The 17590-nt window shown below is 35.6% G+C and overlaps 1 protein-coding gene across 35 annotated transcripts in view; it reads right to left on the bottom strand.

Moving 5' to 3' along the window:
• The window catches only part of LOC106868398 (uncharacterized), a 133713-nt gene that overhangs the window by 37527 nt on the left and 78596 nt on the right, over positions 1-17590 (bottom strand). For all 35 annotated transcript variants that reach the window (XM_089363171.1, XM_089363175.1, XM_089363240.1 and 32 more), the window contains 12 exons: positions 15801-16005; positions 15101-15239; positions 13931-14173; positions 12737-12834; positions 7785-7869; positions 7496-7613; positions 7080-7191; positions 6876-6981; positions 6185-6238; positions 4254-4340; positions 3320-3424; positions 1889-2261 (listed from right to left, as the gene is read on the bottom strand). In XM_089363171.1, the coding sequence (XP_089219297.1) occupies positions 1889-2261; positions 3320-3424; positions 4254-4340; positions 6185-6238; positions 6876-6981; positions 7080-7191; positions 7496-7613; positions 7785-7869; positions 12737-12834; positions 13931-14173; positions 15101-15239; positions 15801-16005 (1725 nt within the window). The remainder of the gene's footprint in view (positions 1-1888; positions 2262-3319; positions 3425-4253; positions 4341-6184; positions 6239-6875; positions 6982-7079; positions 7192-7495; positions 7614-7784; positions 7870-12736; positions 12835-13930; positions 14174-15100; positions 15240-15800; positions 16006-17590) is intronic.

Raw genomic sequence — 17590 nt, 5'->3', positions numbered from 1 at the left:
TATATATATATATATATACAGGATGCGGTGAATATACTATCATCTAAATTACACAAAAATTAAAATAACACTGACATCTCATTTTCGCAGATATATTTACCAAAAGTACATAAAAATATCTTGAAATACTAAAGAGTAAATTTATTCAATAAAATCGCCATTGGCTTCAACCATGGCCTCCAGACGACTTCAGGATCTCCTGCAACTCTTCTGGACAGTCTCCTCATTTAAGTTGGTGAATGCGGCCATAATCCTTGCCTTCAGTTCATCTTTGGTGTTACAAAGAGTTTTGTTGATCTCTCGCTCAACTGCGCCCCACACATAATAATCAAGGCAGTGGCAGTCTAGGGAGTTAGGTGGCCAGATGGTAGGGGTGATGTGGTCGCAGAAATTATCTGACAGCCATAACTAGGTTCTCCTGCTTGTGTGGCATGCTGCAGAGTCCTGTTGCCAGACATAGGGTCTTCCAGCAGTCATCCTCTTGAGCCAGAGCAGCACTACCTTCTCCAGGCACTTGATATAGGCCTCCGTGTTGACTCTGAGGCCGTGTGGGAAGATAAATGGAGGCATAATGTCGCCAATCACTAATGATCACTCCAAACACCATGATGCTGATTGGATGTTTGATTTTTATCACTCTCAGCACTGTCCTCAGATTGACACCCAAACACTCTGAAATGTTTGTATTGCAGCTTCCAGCATGAATGCTAAGCAGTACAGTATGTCATTTCAAAATTTCTGGTAGAGTGAATTGCATCATGGTGCTGTTTTTCTCACAGACTGTGCCCAACTGATCCTACTATACTGTGTAGTACACAAAATCAAAAACAAACAATGCGCATGCGCAAAATTATAAATATAAAATGGCAACAATTTATCCATTGCATCCTCTCTCTCTCTCTCTCTCTCTCTCTCTCTCTCTCTCTATATATATATATATATATATATATATACACACACACAAAGTAATCTAGCATATATATGAGATAACTTAGTGTATGTGTATAAACCATCATTTCATTTGCTTTGCATGCTGGCATAAGTTGAACAGGTCATTACAGTCAGTGTGCATGTATTGAGAGACATCATCCCATTTGCATATCATTTTGGTTTGGTTTTACAGCCAGAATATATAAACAGTTCTCTGAATCCACTGGATTTGTTGTGTACATAAAAAGACAGGCTGCTTATTTCTCTGGGATTGGTTAAATGATGTAGACACCTCTGATGAGAACGCACTAAGGTTCAAAAATCAATTAAAGGTGTTCATCATTGTTTTTCAATTTTTGGGCATGATCGTTACCAGCGTCGCCTTACTGGCACTTGTGCCGGTGGCACATTTAGAAAATCATTCAAGCAAGGTCGTTGCCAGTGCTGCTGGACTGGCTCCTGAGCAGGTGGCGTGTAAAAAAACACCATTTTGAGCGTGGCCGTTGCCAGTACCGTGTGACTGGCCCTCGTGCAGGTGGCACTTAAAAGCACCCACTACACTCTCGGAGTGGTTGGCGTTAGGAAGGGCATCCAGCTGTAGAAACTCTGCCAGATCAGATTGGAGCCTGGTGCAGCCATCCGGTTCACCAGTCCTCAGTCAAATCGTCCAACCCATGCTAGCATGGAAAGCAGACATTAAATGATGATGATGATGATGATGATGATAGTTAAATTTGCCATGTTTATATTTCTACTACAAAGGTTTATACACACACATCTGTGTGTATATATATAATCTAGTGTCTTTATGGCTATCAAAAGAGGCATTAATATTATATTAGTAATGATGATAAAGAGATTGTGCAAACAAATCTGATTAACAATGCAGAGTGTTTCAATGTATTTAGAAGAAGTGTAATTAAAATGGTACGAAAGAAAACTGTTTGTAGGTATTTACCAGCATTTCCATGAAACTGCTGTTGGCCATTTAGTTGTTGCTGATATTGCTGTTGATGTTGTAGTACTTGTTGCTGAGAGTGTTGTTGTGCACTAACTGAATTGTTAAAATAATTATTATTAGATAAATGCTGTTCAAGAAAAGGCTGATGTTGATGTTGCTCTCCACTGTAACCAGCCTCGGCTGAGATACTAGGTGCACCCCATTGTGGATCTTGAATATAACTTCCCATTGCTCCTTGTGAATAGCCAGACACCAAAGAATCTTGCATATTATTTAGGTAATTTGCCACTTCTCCACTTTCACTGCTAGTTGCCGTTGTTTGGGGTCCTAATGGTGTAGCAGAACCAGATAATGGCTGTATTGCGCCTTCCTGTGAATGGAAAGTCAAAAATGATAATAATCAACAATATATTAATGAAATATTTCTTATTTCTCTATTGCCCACAAGGGGCTAAACGTAGAGGGGACAAACAAGGACAGACAAAGGGATTAAGTCGATTACATCGACCCCAGTGCGTAACTGGTACTTAATTTATCGACCCCGAAAGGATGAAAGGCAAAGTCGACCTCGGCGGAATTTGAACACAGAACGTAACACAAATGAAATACCGCTAAGCATTTTGTTCAGCGTGCTCACGTTTCTGCCAGCTCACCGCTTTAATGAAATATTTCTATTAAATATAGTACTTTCACCCGAATCTTCAAAAAATGTTTACAGGCGTAGGAGTGGCTGTGTGGTAAGTAGCTTGCTTACCAACCACATGGTCCCGGGTTCAGTCCCACTGCGTGGCATCTTGGGAAAGTGTATTCTACTATAGCCTCGGGCCGACCAAAGCCTTGTGAGTGGATTTGGTAGACGGAAACTGAAAGAAGCCTGTCGTATATATGTATATATATATGTATGTGTGTATGTGTTTGTATGTCTGTGTTTGTCCCCCAACATCGCTTGACAACCGATGCTGGCGTGTTTATGTCCCCGTAACTTAGCGGTTCGGCAAAAGAGACCGATAGAATAAATACTAGGCTTCCAAAGAATAAGTCCTGGGGTCGATTTGCTCGACTAAAGGCGGTGCTCCAGCATGGCCACAGTCAAATGACTGAAACAAGTAAAAGAGTAAAAGAGTATAATTTCAAATATAATATATTTCTTTATAAAATGATAGGAAGAAACTAGAAAATTTATAGATTAACAATGAAGAGCATTGTATGTTTCTATTTTCAGGTTCAATTTGGTACTTACAATATCATTGGTAAATTTAGATTTTGTGAAAAAAGCATTAAATTTTTTATGTTAATAGAAAGTACAAATATTTAAAAAATATATATTATTTGTTACAGATTAAAAATATTTAAGTCTTTTACTGGTTCTATCTAGTTGGCTGTGACAGAGAAGAACTACAAAAATTTATAACAAAAACTTTTACTAACTTCAAAGTTTTTACAGATGTTTCCCAACTGTTGTAACCAAACTGGATCAGACATATCTCCTTGCTGTAAATGCTGAGGATCATAACACTTCAGGCGATTGGAGATCTACAAAAAAAAACCATTAACAAATTCATATTTTTTACTTAGGTTTTCCTGAAAAAGAAACTATTACTTTGGGAACAACTCTCCCATAACCAGAAACTTTTTTTAAAATTCAGCCTAAGCTTCCTGACTGAACTTCAATTGAAATTTAAGAAAGGCTTTTGAAATGATGATAAAACTGTAAGAAAAAGCCTGGAAATACGATTATATCAAATTCTCTGGTCCTTCACAATCATTTGCAAAGTCTGGACATTTATTGACTTCAAAGTCAGTGCTAGAAGCAAAACGACCATCTTTAGTTTCAAGACAAAAGGTGTTCTTCCATCAGGATAATGCTCAGCCACACACAGCGAGGATGACATTCCAAAGGCTGGAGCAGTTTGAATGGGAAACGATGTCCAACCTACCATATTTACCAGACATTGCCCCATCTGATTATCAATTATTCCACAGTCTTCAAAATCATTTGGACAGAAAAATATGAATTCTGTAGGCGAGATCAGAACAGTACTGGAGGAGTATTTTTCATCACAGACAAGTGAATTTTGGAAGAGGGGCCATGCAAGTCTACTAGATAGATGAAAGAGCATTGTAGAAAATGAAGGAGAGTATATTTTAGATTAAAAAAGAACTTTGTTTATCTTAATTTTGAAATATAAAAGAAGTATTAAAAAAAAACCCATATTATTTATGGGATGAACCAATCCTTTAATTTTGAAGACAACACAAAGTTTGAGGCATGTCAAATTAAAAGAAATTCTATTCTAAATATACAAGAATAAATTGATAAATTATGATGCAGAAAAATGAAGTTAATGATGCAAAAACTTACCTCATTTAGCACCTTAACCACAGTTAACTGATAGTAAACTGGGTTACTTATCACAGATAATGTTATCACTTCACAGTAATGCAATGCCTGTAGAAAAATTTAAAATACAACACCATTATTGATAATTTAATGTTCCAGATATGAAGTTTTACTATTCTTACACAATATTCCTACATTTCTATTTCATTAGTATGCTACATTTCAAAATGTGACGATTCAGATGTCTTCATGTTTCACAATCTATATTAAACATATATTTATATAGAAACGGGGGAGGGAGTAGGAGTATTTTAATGATTAAACTTTTTTTTTTTGATTTTTGTATTTTCAATTGTTGCCATAAAACATGAACAGTTAAACGGAATTTGTGTAAAAGATTATGCAGTCATTGCCTTAGTTTACTCCTATAGTCATCTCTATATCCTAGATAATAAGACAGGCTGCCAAATATTTAAACATAAAAACAAAAACATTAGAAATACCTGAAAAGACATTTTATTCCAATTTCAGAGAAAAATATAACTATTTTTATATTTTGCTTTATCAAACTAATTTTTTTGTTTATGCCTAAATTTTGACAGAAGAGATGTGCCATTTATTGAATCAATTCAGTGTATGCATATGTATGCATATGTATGCATGCATGTGTGTGTGTGTGTGTCTTTTACTTGTTTCAGTCATTAGACTGTGGACATACTGGAGCATTGCCTTGAATAATTTTAGTCAAACAAATCAACCACAGTACATATTTTTTGAAAGTCTGATACTTATTCTATTGATCGCTTTTGCCAAACTGCTAAGTTAGAGATACATAAACACACCAACACTGTATATGTATACTGAATTAACCACTCAGCCATTTTTATATAAAACTATCTTTATATAAAGTGTGATGTGGTTAAAAAAGTTTGCTTCTCATCCCCACGGTTTCAAGTTTGGTCCCACAGAGCAGCATTTTGGATAAGTGTTTTCTATTTTAGCCCAGGAAGACCAAACGTTGTGAGTGAATTTGTAGGCAGAAATTTTTTTAAATGTTGGGGGGAGGTGCTTACATTTGCACCCCACAAAAACCGTGGGTTACAAGCAATGTTGCTCATCATCACCTCTGCCAACAATTTGTCTGCTCATGTGGTGCCTTTGAAGACAGGTAAAATAAGAGATCCCTTACTTGAAAGTAGGTAAAACAGAGGTCATCCAGCCCTTAAAACAACACTTCACTATTATATTCATTTAAACTATGCTAGCATGAAAAAAATTGGATATAAAAGAAAAACAACTGAACACACACACACACATACATATATATATAAATAAAACAAAGTTATTAATCCAGCTCTCTTTTAGTACACCAGGACAACAATATTGTTTTGGTTAGTAAAGAACTCTGCATATTCTTGTGGCAGGGTCCGAGGTTATCGTTCATCACCATTCTATATTGTAAATCCATGGTTGTGTTCCAGTTATACTGATTTTTACACAGAGTGATATACAAGACAAGGCATAAATAATGGCCATTACAAATTTCTATGACATATTTATGTCTTGTCTTTTATTTATATATGCGTGTTTGTTTATATATATATATATATATATATATATATATATATATATATATAAAAGAACTTATATTGACATTGAAAATATAACAGAGTTGAAATCCCAGAATGATTTCATCTAAACATGGTACAGTGACATAAAGTATTAATTATAAAACTTTTCTCGCTTTCATATCTATCAAAGTATAAATACACCCCTTTCATTTTAGCTTGTAATTAACACTTTTCTTACAAGTTACTGTTTCTAAATGATGGATTGTAATCAAATAAAATTCTTTAATTCAACTGATATTCAATATTGCCAAATGAGGAATATACTTTAATTGAAAACAAAGCATGCACTAAAACTTTATATCTACAAGAGTCAAAACCTACCTCTTGGGTCAATCCATACTCTGCTAGGCGACAGGCATATAATAATTTGTATGGCTAAAAAGAAAATTACAAAATACAACATTAACAAGTCACAGTTTTCCAAACAAAGGACCGTAAAATTTTCATTCAATACTTACATTAAAATAACATAAAGCTACTCTCCTTAATTTCAGTATAATAAATCACATCCGACAGAATTAGTCACTTTTTAGAATAGAAAAATTATCTATGGTAGTACAAGAACCAATACCTTAGATTTTATATAACATAAACTAATGGGAGTAGACATTAAAGAAGTCTAAAATCTAGAAATAGATCAAGACTGATGTTTTAATAAGAGTCAACAATGTCAAAAGTAAAAGGAAAGTAGAATAGATATAGTATTAAGTATTGCAAAACTATACCATATCCTAGAAAAAAGAGAAGGAACTTTTAAAACTTACTATATAGAGCAGTATGGGCAACATTGTGGAATAGTTAAAAGCTAAAAACCACAAACTAGTTTAGTGGTTTACAAGATATAATTTTTATTTAACTGAGCTAGAGGTGTGATGAAGGGAAGAAGCTAAGAGAACAAATTTTCATCTTGAAAGCACAAAATGGGAAAAATATCATTTCACAAAAAGTACAGACATAAAACAGAAACATAAGACAAAATGAGAGTTTTAGAAATGCATATGGAAGTACTTACTTGAAAAGAAGGTAAAAAATAGTGAGGGTTCCCCAAAGACTGGGCATATTCAAATATTTCAGTGCATTGAATGGCTTCATTGGTTGCAAACTCTTTCAAAGATAAACTAGGAAATATATTGAATAAAAATTATAAGCAACATTTTAAGACACATACTTACGTATAGATAACATATATATAAGAATATTAACAATATATTATTACCTGTGAGATGAACCAATGAGGACAATCTTTGATGTCTTTTTTGAGTAAGTGCCAAAGTGAACTTGTGCCATCAAATAACAGAAATGACTGGCATGAAGAAAGCCCTTAGCAGCTGCAAGAGAGAAAAATATATATACAAGGTTTGTAAACTTGTAATTTTTATCATTCATACTCTAAAATGATTGTTAAGATTACCTGACCTAAAGAATAATAGCAAACAGTAACTAAAATATTTCTATAGCCACATCCTTAGGTTTTATACAGGGTGTCCACAAAGTCTGGGTACATGGGGATTAACACATACTTTAAGAAATTATTATTTCTTATATTTAATTGTTTATGCTATGATTTTATTTACTCCATGTACCCAGACCTTGTGGACACCCTGCATATATAACAAAAATAATTCAACTTACCTAAAGTATCACCTAAGGTAATGATACTCTTCTTGTCATGATCAGGTCTCATGGAATGATTAGACAGCATCATAGCTAAATGGGGCCGCCAATCACCCCAAGCATCATCACAAAGACTCTGTGTTAAATAAAATAATATTTTAACAAGGTTATCTATAAAAAGCTGTTTTTGTTTTTGCATTAACTAAATAACAAAATGTTAATTATGAAATTTGCAAAAGGACATTAATAAGGAAACAATTACAAGAATAACACTAAATGGTTAAATTATGAATTTCAGTGGACTTACAGTAACAGAAGCAGGTTGCCGACCTGACATAAGCTGATACAAAGTCTGCAGGGGATCATTCATTTTAATAGCACTGTTAGCAAACCTAATATAAAAGTAAAGTAAATTCATTGTGAGAAATGCGGAGACAGTCTTAGCGAAACAGCAAAAATATATTACATTACTATTGAAAATCAGCCTTGATTGCTATTATCATAATTTATTAAATATACAATAATATTCCGATATTTATTAACCTATCATTTTAAACAGTTTCTGCTCTTCAAACAGATTTGCATGAACATCAAAAAATACTGGTTCAAGAATCTAAGAGATCTAGCTAAGGTCTCACAGACATGTAATGGAAATTAAAACTGTGTGCTGAGTGGAAAATTATTATGAGATGACAATAGAGGAGACCCAATGTAGCAGCAAAAGACATGTGAAGAAAGTGATAAAACCATATTTGGGAATGTCGTGTCTCATGTACTGGGTGTCATAAGACTGAAAATGAATAAAGATTTGCTGTTACACATTTGTCTTATACAAGACAATATGAAAAAATGCAACAACAATGTGATCATAATGATTTTGTCCCTTGTCTTTTTTAACTTAATTATTTCTATCATCAACATTATTATTGTTGCTGTTGTTCTTATAATTAGGGTGTTCAGTTAGCAGTATTGTTAGAGTGTCAGATGAAATGCCTTGTAATATTTGTTCAAATCCCACCAAGGTCAACTTTGCCCTCATCATCTCACAATGATCAATAAAAGTACCAATCAAATATTAACTTAATTTAATCAACAAAACCTCAATTCTCCCAAATTTTAGGCCTTGTACCTATATAAGAAATAATCATTATTATTATTATTATTATTATTATTATTAGCACAGTCAGGTGGTAGAAGTGTTAGCATGCCAGACAAAATGCTTAGCAGCATTTCTTCTGGCTTTATGTTCTGAGTTCAAATTCCATAGAGATCAGCTTTACCTTTCATCCTTTTCGGTCGATAAAATAAGTACCAGTTGAATACTGGGATCAATGAAATTGACTAGCCCCCTACCCCAAATTTCAGGCGTTGTGCCTATAGTAGAAAGGTTTATCATTATTATAAGCCTAACTCTATTAATCTGATCAACAAAGCTCATATTCATTCACATCGTTCATATATATTCATGGTAAACTTTTGATCATCTGCCTTGTATTGCATTAAACAAGCTAAAATACATTATTTCTAGAGATCAATAATATATTTCTTAAGAATTACATCTCTACAAATATAACATTTACGAACTTTATTATTATGTAAATATTTGAGGACCTCTAAAAATGTTACCATTTTCTCTATCATTCTGCTACTTTGTACATGAGAGAGAAAGGTACATGAGAAAGGCAATTAGAAAAAAAACTGTTAATGAGGGAGTAAAGAGAAGTGTATATTGCTCTATCTAGCTATCTGACTATCTATCTTTAATACTATACTTAGAACACTGTTGTTTGCTTCATAAAATTTCAATGGGATATTTCAAATTCTTTGCTGTCAGTTATTTCCAGCTAATATTTCAATGTAACACTTCAAATTTCTTGGAAATTTCAATATACTCTAGCTGGTCATCAAGGGACAGAGACATTCATCAACTGAAGTGGCCAGGATTTAACAGACAATTTTATTGCCCTTGGAGAGGTAAAAGGCAAACTCAACATAATGAGGATTTGAATTCAGAAGTAAGAGAACTGAAATTTCCATTTTAAACACTTTTGCAAGGAATCAATGCCAATATCAATTATACTTATATTACAGGCTACAAAGGAATAAAAGGCAAACAAAACTCTGCCAAAATTTTCACTGCAGAGATGCTCAAAATATCTGGCAGTGTTGGCTATAGCCTAGTCACCCGTATTACGAACCAGGTGATACACGAAGGAGTCATACCCTATGACTGGTGTAGCAGCATCATAGTCAACTGCTACAAAGGTAAAGGGGACGCTTTAGATACAAATAATTACAGAGGCATCAAGCTGTTAGATCAGGTTATGAAAGTTACAGAGAGGGTCATAGCCCAACTAATTAGGGAGCGAATCAATTTAGATGAGATGCAGTTTGGGTTCGTGCCAGGTAAAAGCACTACTGATGCCTTATTTCTAGTGAGACAGTTGCAAGAGAAATACCTAGCCAAGGATAAACCTCTGTACCTGGCTTTCGTTGACATGGAGAAAGCCTTTGACAGGGTCCCCCGATCCCTTATCTGGTGGTCAATGAGGAAACTTGGGATAGAAGAATGGCTAGTGAGAGCTGTGCGAGCCATGTACAGAGATGCGGCCAGTAAGGTGAGGGTTGGAAATGAGTACAGCAATGAATTCCGGGTAGAGGTAGGGGTCCACCAAGGTTCCGTCCTCAGCCCCCTATTATTTACCATAGTCCTCCAGGCAATCACAGAGGAGTTCAAGACAGGTTGCCCCTGGGAGCTCCTCTATGCTGATGACCTTGCCCTAATTGCGGAGTCACTATCAGAACTAGAGGAGAAGTTTCAGGTGTGGAAGCAAGGTCTAGAATTGAAGGGCCTTAGAGTCAACCTAGCTAAAACCAAAATCCTAATAAGTAGGAAGGTAGATAAAACACAAACCCCTTCAGGTAGATGGCCCTGCTCAGTATGTAGAAAAGGAGTAGGTAGTAACTCTATAAGATGTACCCGGTGCAAGCTATGGACACATAAGAGGTGCAGCAACATCAAAGGCAGGTTAACTAGCAAGTTAGTTTTTGTTTGTGGCAGATGTTCAGGTGCAATAAAGACTGCAAACAAACAGGAAACAACTTCTATCTCATTCCAGGGTGAAAAACTAGAGGTAGTCGATAGCTTCCGCTATCTGGGCGACCAAGTTAGTAGTGGGGGTGGGTGCGCTGAAAGTGTAGCTGCTAGAATAAGAATAGCCTGGGCAAAGTTTAGAGAGCTCTTACCCCTGCTGGCGACAAAGGGACTCTCACTCAGAGTAAAAGGCAGACTGTATGACGCATGCGTACGAACAACCATGCTACATGGCAGTGAAACATGGGCTGTAACTGCTGAGGACATACGTAAGCTCGCAAGGAATGAAGCCAGTATGCTCCGTTGGATGTGTAATGTCAATGTGAATACCCGTCAGAGTGTAAGTATCTTGAGAGAAAAGCTGAACATTAGAAGCATCAGTTGTGGCGTGCAAGAGAGACGATTGCGCTGGTATGGACATGTGGTGAGAATGGAGGAGGATAGCTGCGTGAAAAAGTGCCACACCCTAACAGTTGAGGGAACCCGTGGAAGAGGTAGGCCCAGGAAGACCTGGGCTGAGGTGGTGAGGCAAGACCTTCGTACATTGGGCCTCACCGAGGCGATGACTACGGACCGAGACCTTTGGAAATGGGCTGTGCGTGAGAAGACCCGGCAAGCCAAGTAAGATCGTTGCCAGTGCCCCTGGACTGGTTCTTGTGCGGGTGGCACATGAGATGCACCATTTTGAGCGTGGCCGTTGCCAGTACCGCCTGACTGGCTCCTGTAGGATTTTCGAGCGAGATCGTTGCCAGTGCCCCTGGACTGGCTTGTGCGGGTGGCACATAAAAGACACCATTTCGAGCGTGGCCGTTTTCGTGCGGGTGACACGTAAAAGCACCCACTACACTCTCTGAGTGGTTGGCGTTAGGAAGGGCATCCAGCTGTAGAAACTCTGCCAAATCAGACTGGAGGCTGGTGTTGCCATCCGGTTTCACCAGTCCTCAGTCAAATCGTCCAACCCATGCTAGCATGGAAAGCGGACGTTAAACGATGATGATGATGATGATGATGATGTATATCTCTCTTAAAGACCCATGGAGATTCTATGAACTGATGACAAGTTCTGGTTTCATGGCCTGAAGGAAATTATAAATAAATCTACTTCTAGATAAGATGCTAGTACAATGCAGATAACTTTTCAAGATAGAGGAATGCTATCTCTATTTCTAAAACTGTATGGACTGAAATACTGTAAATTATAGTGTACTGTCCAGAAATATATCACTATAGTAATTTTGAAACCACGTCCTATGGAGGTTACTAAATATTATATCTAATAGAATATCATACTGTTACATGAACAAAGTGGGATGAGACAATGCTGTGAAAACATGCCACAATTCCATTATAAAGAGACAAATCATTAAATAGAAATCTTTACATACATATATATATATGTATATATATATATATGGGAGAATATACAAATAATAACAACAGACGAGGACAGGTGGTGTAAATAACAAAAGTATATATTAGTATATATAGTGGCCGTTGCCAGTACCGCCTGACTGGCTCCCGTAGGATTTTCGAGTGAGATCGTTGCCAGTGCCCCTGGACTGGCTTGTGCGGGTGGCACATAAAAGACACCATTTCGAGCGTGGCCGTTTTCGTGCGGGTGACACGTAAAAGCACCCACTACACTCTCTGAGTGGTTGGCGTTAGGAAGGGCATCCAGCTGTAGAAACTCTGCCAAATTAGATTGGAGCCTGGTGTTGCCATCCGGTTTCACCAGTCCTCAGTCAAATTGTCCAACCCATGCTAGCATGGAAAGCGGACATTAAACGACAACGATGATGATAAGAATTAATATGAAAACTAAAACTCTACAATAGTTCCCACCTCGATCTCACCTCATAAGACTTAGACGTTTTATTTTTATTGTTATTATAATTAAATTTATGTAGATAGGATAGTTTGTTTGTTTTTTTGTTTTTTTTTTGGGGGGGGGGGGGGGGTTCTGTTACATTTTTACTTTCTTTAATACAGAATCAATTAAAACGTTAAGCCCATGCCATAATAGGAGCCAAACTATTACAGCTGTACTGCTGCACTGTTACTCTCAAGCAATCACACATTTTGTTAAGTCATTCAACAATTTTACTCTTGTTAATTTAGGATAAAAGTAATTTTATTTCATTAGAAAACGACAATATCAAACATACTTTGTCATAATTTCTGCATGTGTTCTGTTATCCATTTTACTGGCTAAAAACAAGGCATGACCCCAAAGATTATTTTTTGTTGCCCATCGTAAAGCTTCCTGTAAAAAAAAAAAAATAAAGTCTCATTTAGATTTGTTTTAAATAAAAAAATATTTTCAAAATACCAAATCTATATTTGTATAGAAAAGATTTCATAACAATTTTTTAATTGATATTTTCCTACACATCTCTCATGCAGAAGCGTACACCACACAGACAAAACATGGCACTCACACAGCACCACTCCCTTCTGAATACTTTCTCCCCATTAATCATCCAGTCATTTTACTTTTTTTTTTTTATTCTATCATTAAATGGTTTGTAAATCCAAATATCAAGTGATTGTGAAGCACTGGTTAATCTACTTGGAATAACTGTGACATCAGTTTTACTTTCTCAGATAACTTTAACAGTTTCTGCTAGGTGCACATGAAACATATCTCAAGCAAAGGACAAGTAGAGCAATACTCTCTACTTATCTTCCCTATGCTTGTGGGTGAATAAGGAGTAAATAATGCCTCTGAAGCATATTCAATCAAGTGATAACAGTGAGGAAAACATTTTCAAATGGCTGCCTCATTAGAATAAAAGTTAGAAGTAGTAAAAAGATAACAGAAGAGGAAAAGGAGTGCATACACCAAGAAAGCATGAGGCTACACAATCAGTTTTTCCTTATGCTTACACTAATGGAAAACATATTAGAATAACAAAAATTCAAATTGCACATACTGAATCTCCTACTGCTGACTTTAAAATCCAGACTTGAACATTACAAAGTGTAAACGATAAGTCTATGATTGTCAGGCGAAAAAATAAAAGGCATGGAGGTTGAACATGACAAGTATATACAGTATATGAAAATAATAAAGCATAAAGTATTGAAGAACATTTTATCTCTGAAATTGAATAAACTGAATGATAAACTTAAAGAGATATAATATGAGGTTGCTAACAGAAAACTAAAGAAACAAGTCTTGAGTTGAAGTCAACAGCTATATAAATTTCAATAACAATCTTTACAAAATAAAAATAGTAATGCAGAAACAAAATATCTCATCACAGCCATCATTTACCAACTTGACAATTATTTCAAAAAATAGTTTTTCATTTCGGATGGACTAAAAAATAACCATTGAGAACAAATGAATTATATACCTTTTTCCTACCATACAGTAAAAGATTTCTAAACCGATCAGTTTTTTCATTCAGGTCCATGCTGCGGTTTACTAAAACTCTATCTGAGGTAGTTGTCATTTGGAGAGCACTGTTCTCTTGTGTTGCTGGAGACTGGGTACTTTCTCTTTCACTCTCCGCTTTAGATTCACCGTCTCCATAATCAGATGTATTTGGTACATGATCTTCAAGAAGTAAATCTGCAATATCTGTTCCAACAATTGTCTGAAAATATGATTTGTAAAAACAGTAACATAAATGATTAGAATGTCTATCACTATTTCATACAATACAAAACAATATAGACTGCGGCTGCTTAGTTTAAGGGTACACAGCGCTCAACTGTAATTTAAGAGGTACATGGTTTGATTCTCCTCACTTATGAATAAACAACACTTGTATCAAGGTTTGGTTAAATGTAAGACTCATGTTCAGTAATCCACTAATTTTAATATCACAACCTCTGACACATAATATCCACATATAAAATATAGAAAAGTGAGAATATGCTTTATAAAACCAAAAACATGCTTGAAAAAATTGTTTGTTTGACATCAGACAACTTTCCTCATCTCATATATTCATCATCACAGATAGTGACACATTGTGAAAGTATCTATGATGGGGAAAAAAAAAACTGATGTTTCAACCTAAGTTGAAATATAAGTCTTTCCATGTTAGCATGAATTTAAACAGAAATATATTTGAGGCAGGATTTTACAGCCATGTGCTCTTACCATTGTCAATTCCTGTTTTTTTTTTTTTATTCCATAGATCTTTGAAAGCAGAGACTGATCGGTCATGATGTCAACATCAGCACCACTTCATTCAAGTACTGATAAGTGTAGAATGTATGAACATTTGCACATGTGTGTATGTGCATGCAAAGGGCTTTGTGAAATTTCTATCAACCAAATTCCCTCACATGGTATCATTGGTTGGTCCAGGGCTGTAATAAAGACACTGACCCTAGATACCACACAGTGGGACAGAACCTAATAGCATGTAGTTGCAAAGCAAACATCTTAACCACACAGCCATATGTACATATATGTATGCATGTATGTATGTGTGTGTGTGTGTATGTATGTATGTATGTATGTACTTGTGCATGTACGTACATATACGGGGAGAGAGAGAGAGAATACTTACGCCATTTTGTTTAATAAGAAGCTCAAGAAATTTCCACAATAAAATTGCAGATTCTCTATCAGTCATTCTGATATTTTCACCATACTCTTTCACTTTAGATTGACAAAATAGTAACACATCATTCTTGTGGGTTTCTCCTCTGGAAAAAACATAGTTATAAGAAAACAGTTGAAGAAATTTCACACAATACTATAATCAACATTTTAGAAAAAACCTATTAAGATAATGTCTAAAGTTTAAGATAGCTTATAAATTTTGTATGATTTAAACAATCACCTCATCAACTTCAGTTCTATTTTAAAATCTTATAACTTTCTTATTTTACTCTGGTTTTATAGGGATTTTATTTTCACAATTTTGATAAATCATGTTATCATTATCCTATCATTTTGAAGATTAATGTCTGTCTCAAACTTTTTAATAAACTTTATACCAGTAATTCCACTACAAGGATCATTAATATCTTATTTCAAATGTTACACACTACTTTCCACTATATAAATAACACCTAATCAAATTATAAAGTATGTTTGCTTCAACAGCTGAGATTTAAAATTCCAACATATTAAAGAACTAAAACAACAAACCTTGTTTTTCTTTACTAACATTCAAATTCCTAAATGAGACTATTTATACAATTTTCGTCAACAAACAATGACACTAAAATCCAGAATCATTTTCTTCGTAATTTTTGACATACCTTATTAAAGGTCCTGGGAAACTGTGTAGTTCTTCAGCTTCTTTTTGGTCTGCCAAAACATTTTCTACACTCATGATTTCAACTGTAGCTGGCTGACCATCAGACGGTAAGTTTGCAGGCACATGGATAAGTTGGCCACTTGGGCCAAACACAGCACAAGTATGAGTTGTAAAAAACTTTGCAGGGGTCATTCGACCTGAAGTTTCTAGAAATAATGTTGAAAACAGAGGTGAAAAAAAAAAACAATTTTAAAAAATTGTTTTTTTTTCAACATTGTTAAATGCCTTAACTACTTATGTGAAACTCATCCTAAACATATGTACATAGAGATAGCAAATATGATCAACCCCAGAAAAGCACAAAAGGTGGTCCACAGTATGTAAAGTTATTTCATTAGAATGCTACAAAATAGACAAAATAGTTAAATCATCAAATATTGAGGGCCTAAATACTAAATTATCAGTTTCAATGAAGAAGCTTCGGATCTTTTTTAAAATGGGGGCCACATTTTTCATTAATGTTTTACGTAGTGTTTTTGGTACCGAAAGACTTTCAAACTTCGTATACTTATCTATTTTGTGTTATAGAACAGAAAAATATTTTTGTATTTGAATATATTTCATGTAAAAAATTGTCTTATTTCGATAATTTCAACCAATCACTGACAAGTATTCAGTTGTTTACATTTACTCCTTTGGCTGATTAAACGGTGTAAAGCGTATTTAATTTCCATAACTTCGTTTTGCTTTTTTTCTTTTTAAATTTGCTGTTTTACCCTAACCCTAACCCTAACCCTATCACCGATAGAATTGTTTCAGAATCGTTTGTTTATGTAGTCGGCACTTAATGTATATTGGCTGAATGGACGTCAGTGATTGGTTGAAATTACAGAAATACGACAACTTTAACATGGAATAACTTAGGGATTTCTTTTTTTTTTAAGAAGACTAAGAGAAAAAGATGTTTTATATGACACATTCTACCAGTGTTCCAAGTTTCAAAGTGTTTCGTTAATGAAAAATGTGGCCCCCGTTTTAAAAAAGATCCGAAGCTTCTATATGATTGCTCAACCTGCTAGAAATTAGAGCCAAATTTCAATCAAGACAAGATGATCATGGCTATTTCTTATCAACAGATAGGTCCAGTAATCCATAAGCAGGAGAGGTGCAGCCAGAGTGTACAAAGTACAGACTAAAAGTCCAAAAGAGTAAGAAAAGTAGAGAGTCCAGAAGTTTGTGGGTGATGAGAGGAGACAGGATCAACTGGTGCGACCACGTGAGTGTGTAATATGTATAGGGAGAATTCACAAAAAAACAACAGACGAAAACAAGGGGTGTTGAAAATCCCCTACACCCTCTCCCACATACCCCCACCTCTACCCCCACCCCCAGCCTAACCCACACCACACCCGTGCTTTCCCCACTTTCACCTCCCCAACCTCCTAACACCATCACACCACACCACGTTACACCATACCACACAACCCATCACATCACAACACACCACCACGCACACACCAACACTGACCAATTCTCATCCCCACATTTTCACACCTTCACACCTACATACACACACGCATACATTAAGATCACCAGCATTCTCTCACACACACACACACACACCTTTGTTTTGGGATCACTACTTCTTTGTTATCTCCCCTTCTTAACTCTCCTGTGTGACCCTTCTGTCCGGCATTCGCTGACCATTACACACATTTTTTTCTCTCCTTGTTTCTTTCCGTGTTCCTTTCTGTAGAAGAGCGTAGGGCTCAAAACGTTAAAGACTTTCTC

The sequence above is a fragment of the Octopus bimaculoides genome, chromosome 1 (assembly GCF_046866305.1).
Source record: "Octopus bimaculoides isolate indiv1 chromosome 1, ASM4686630v1, whole genome shotgun sequence".
Lineage (NCBI taxonomy): Eukaryota > Metazoa > Mollusca > Cephalopoda > Octopoda > Octopodidae > Octopus > Octopus bimaculoides.
This window is presented reverse-complemented; position numbering and strand designations above follow the sequence as displayed.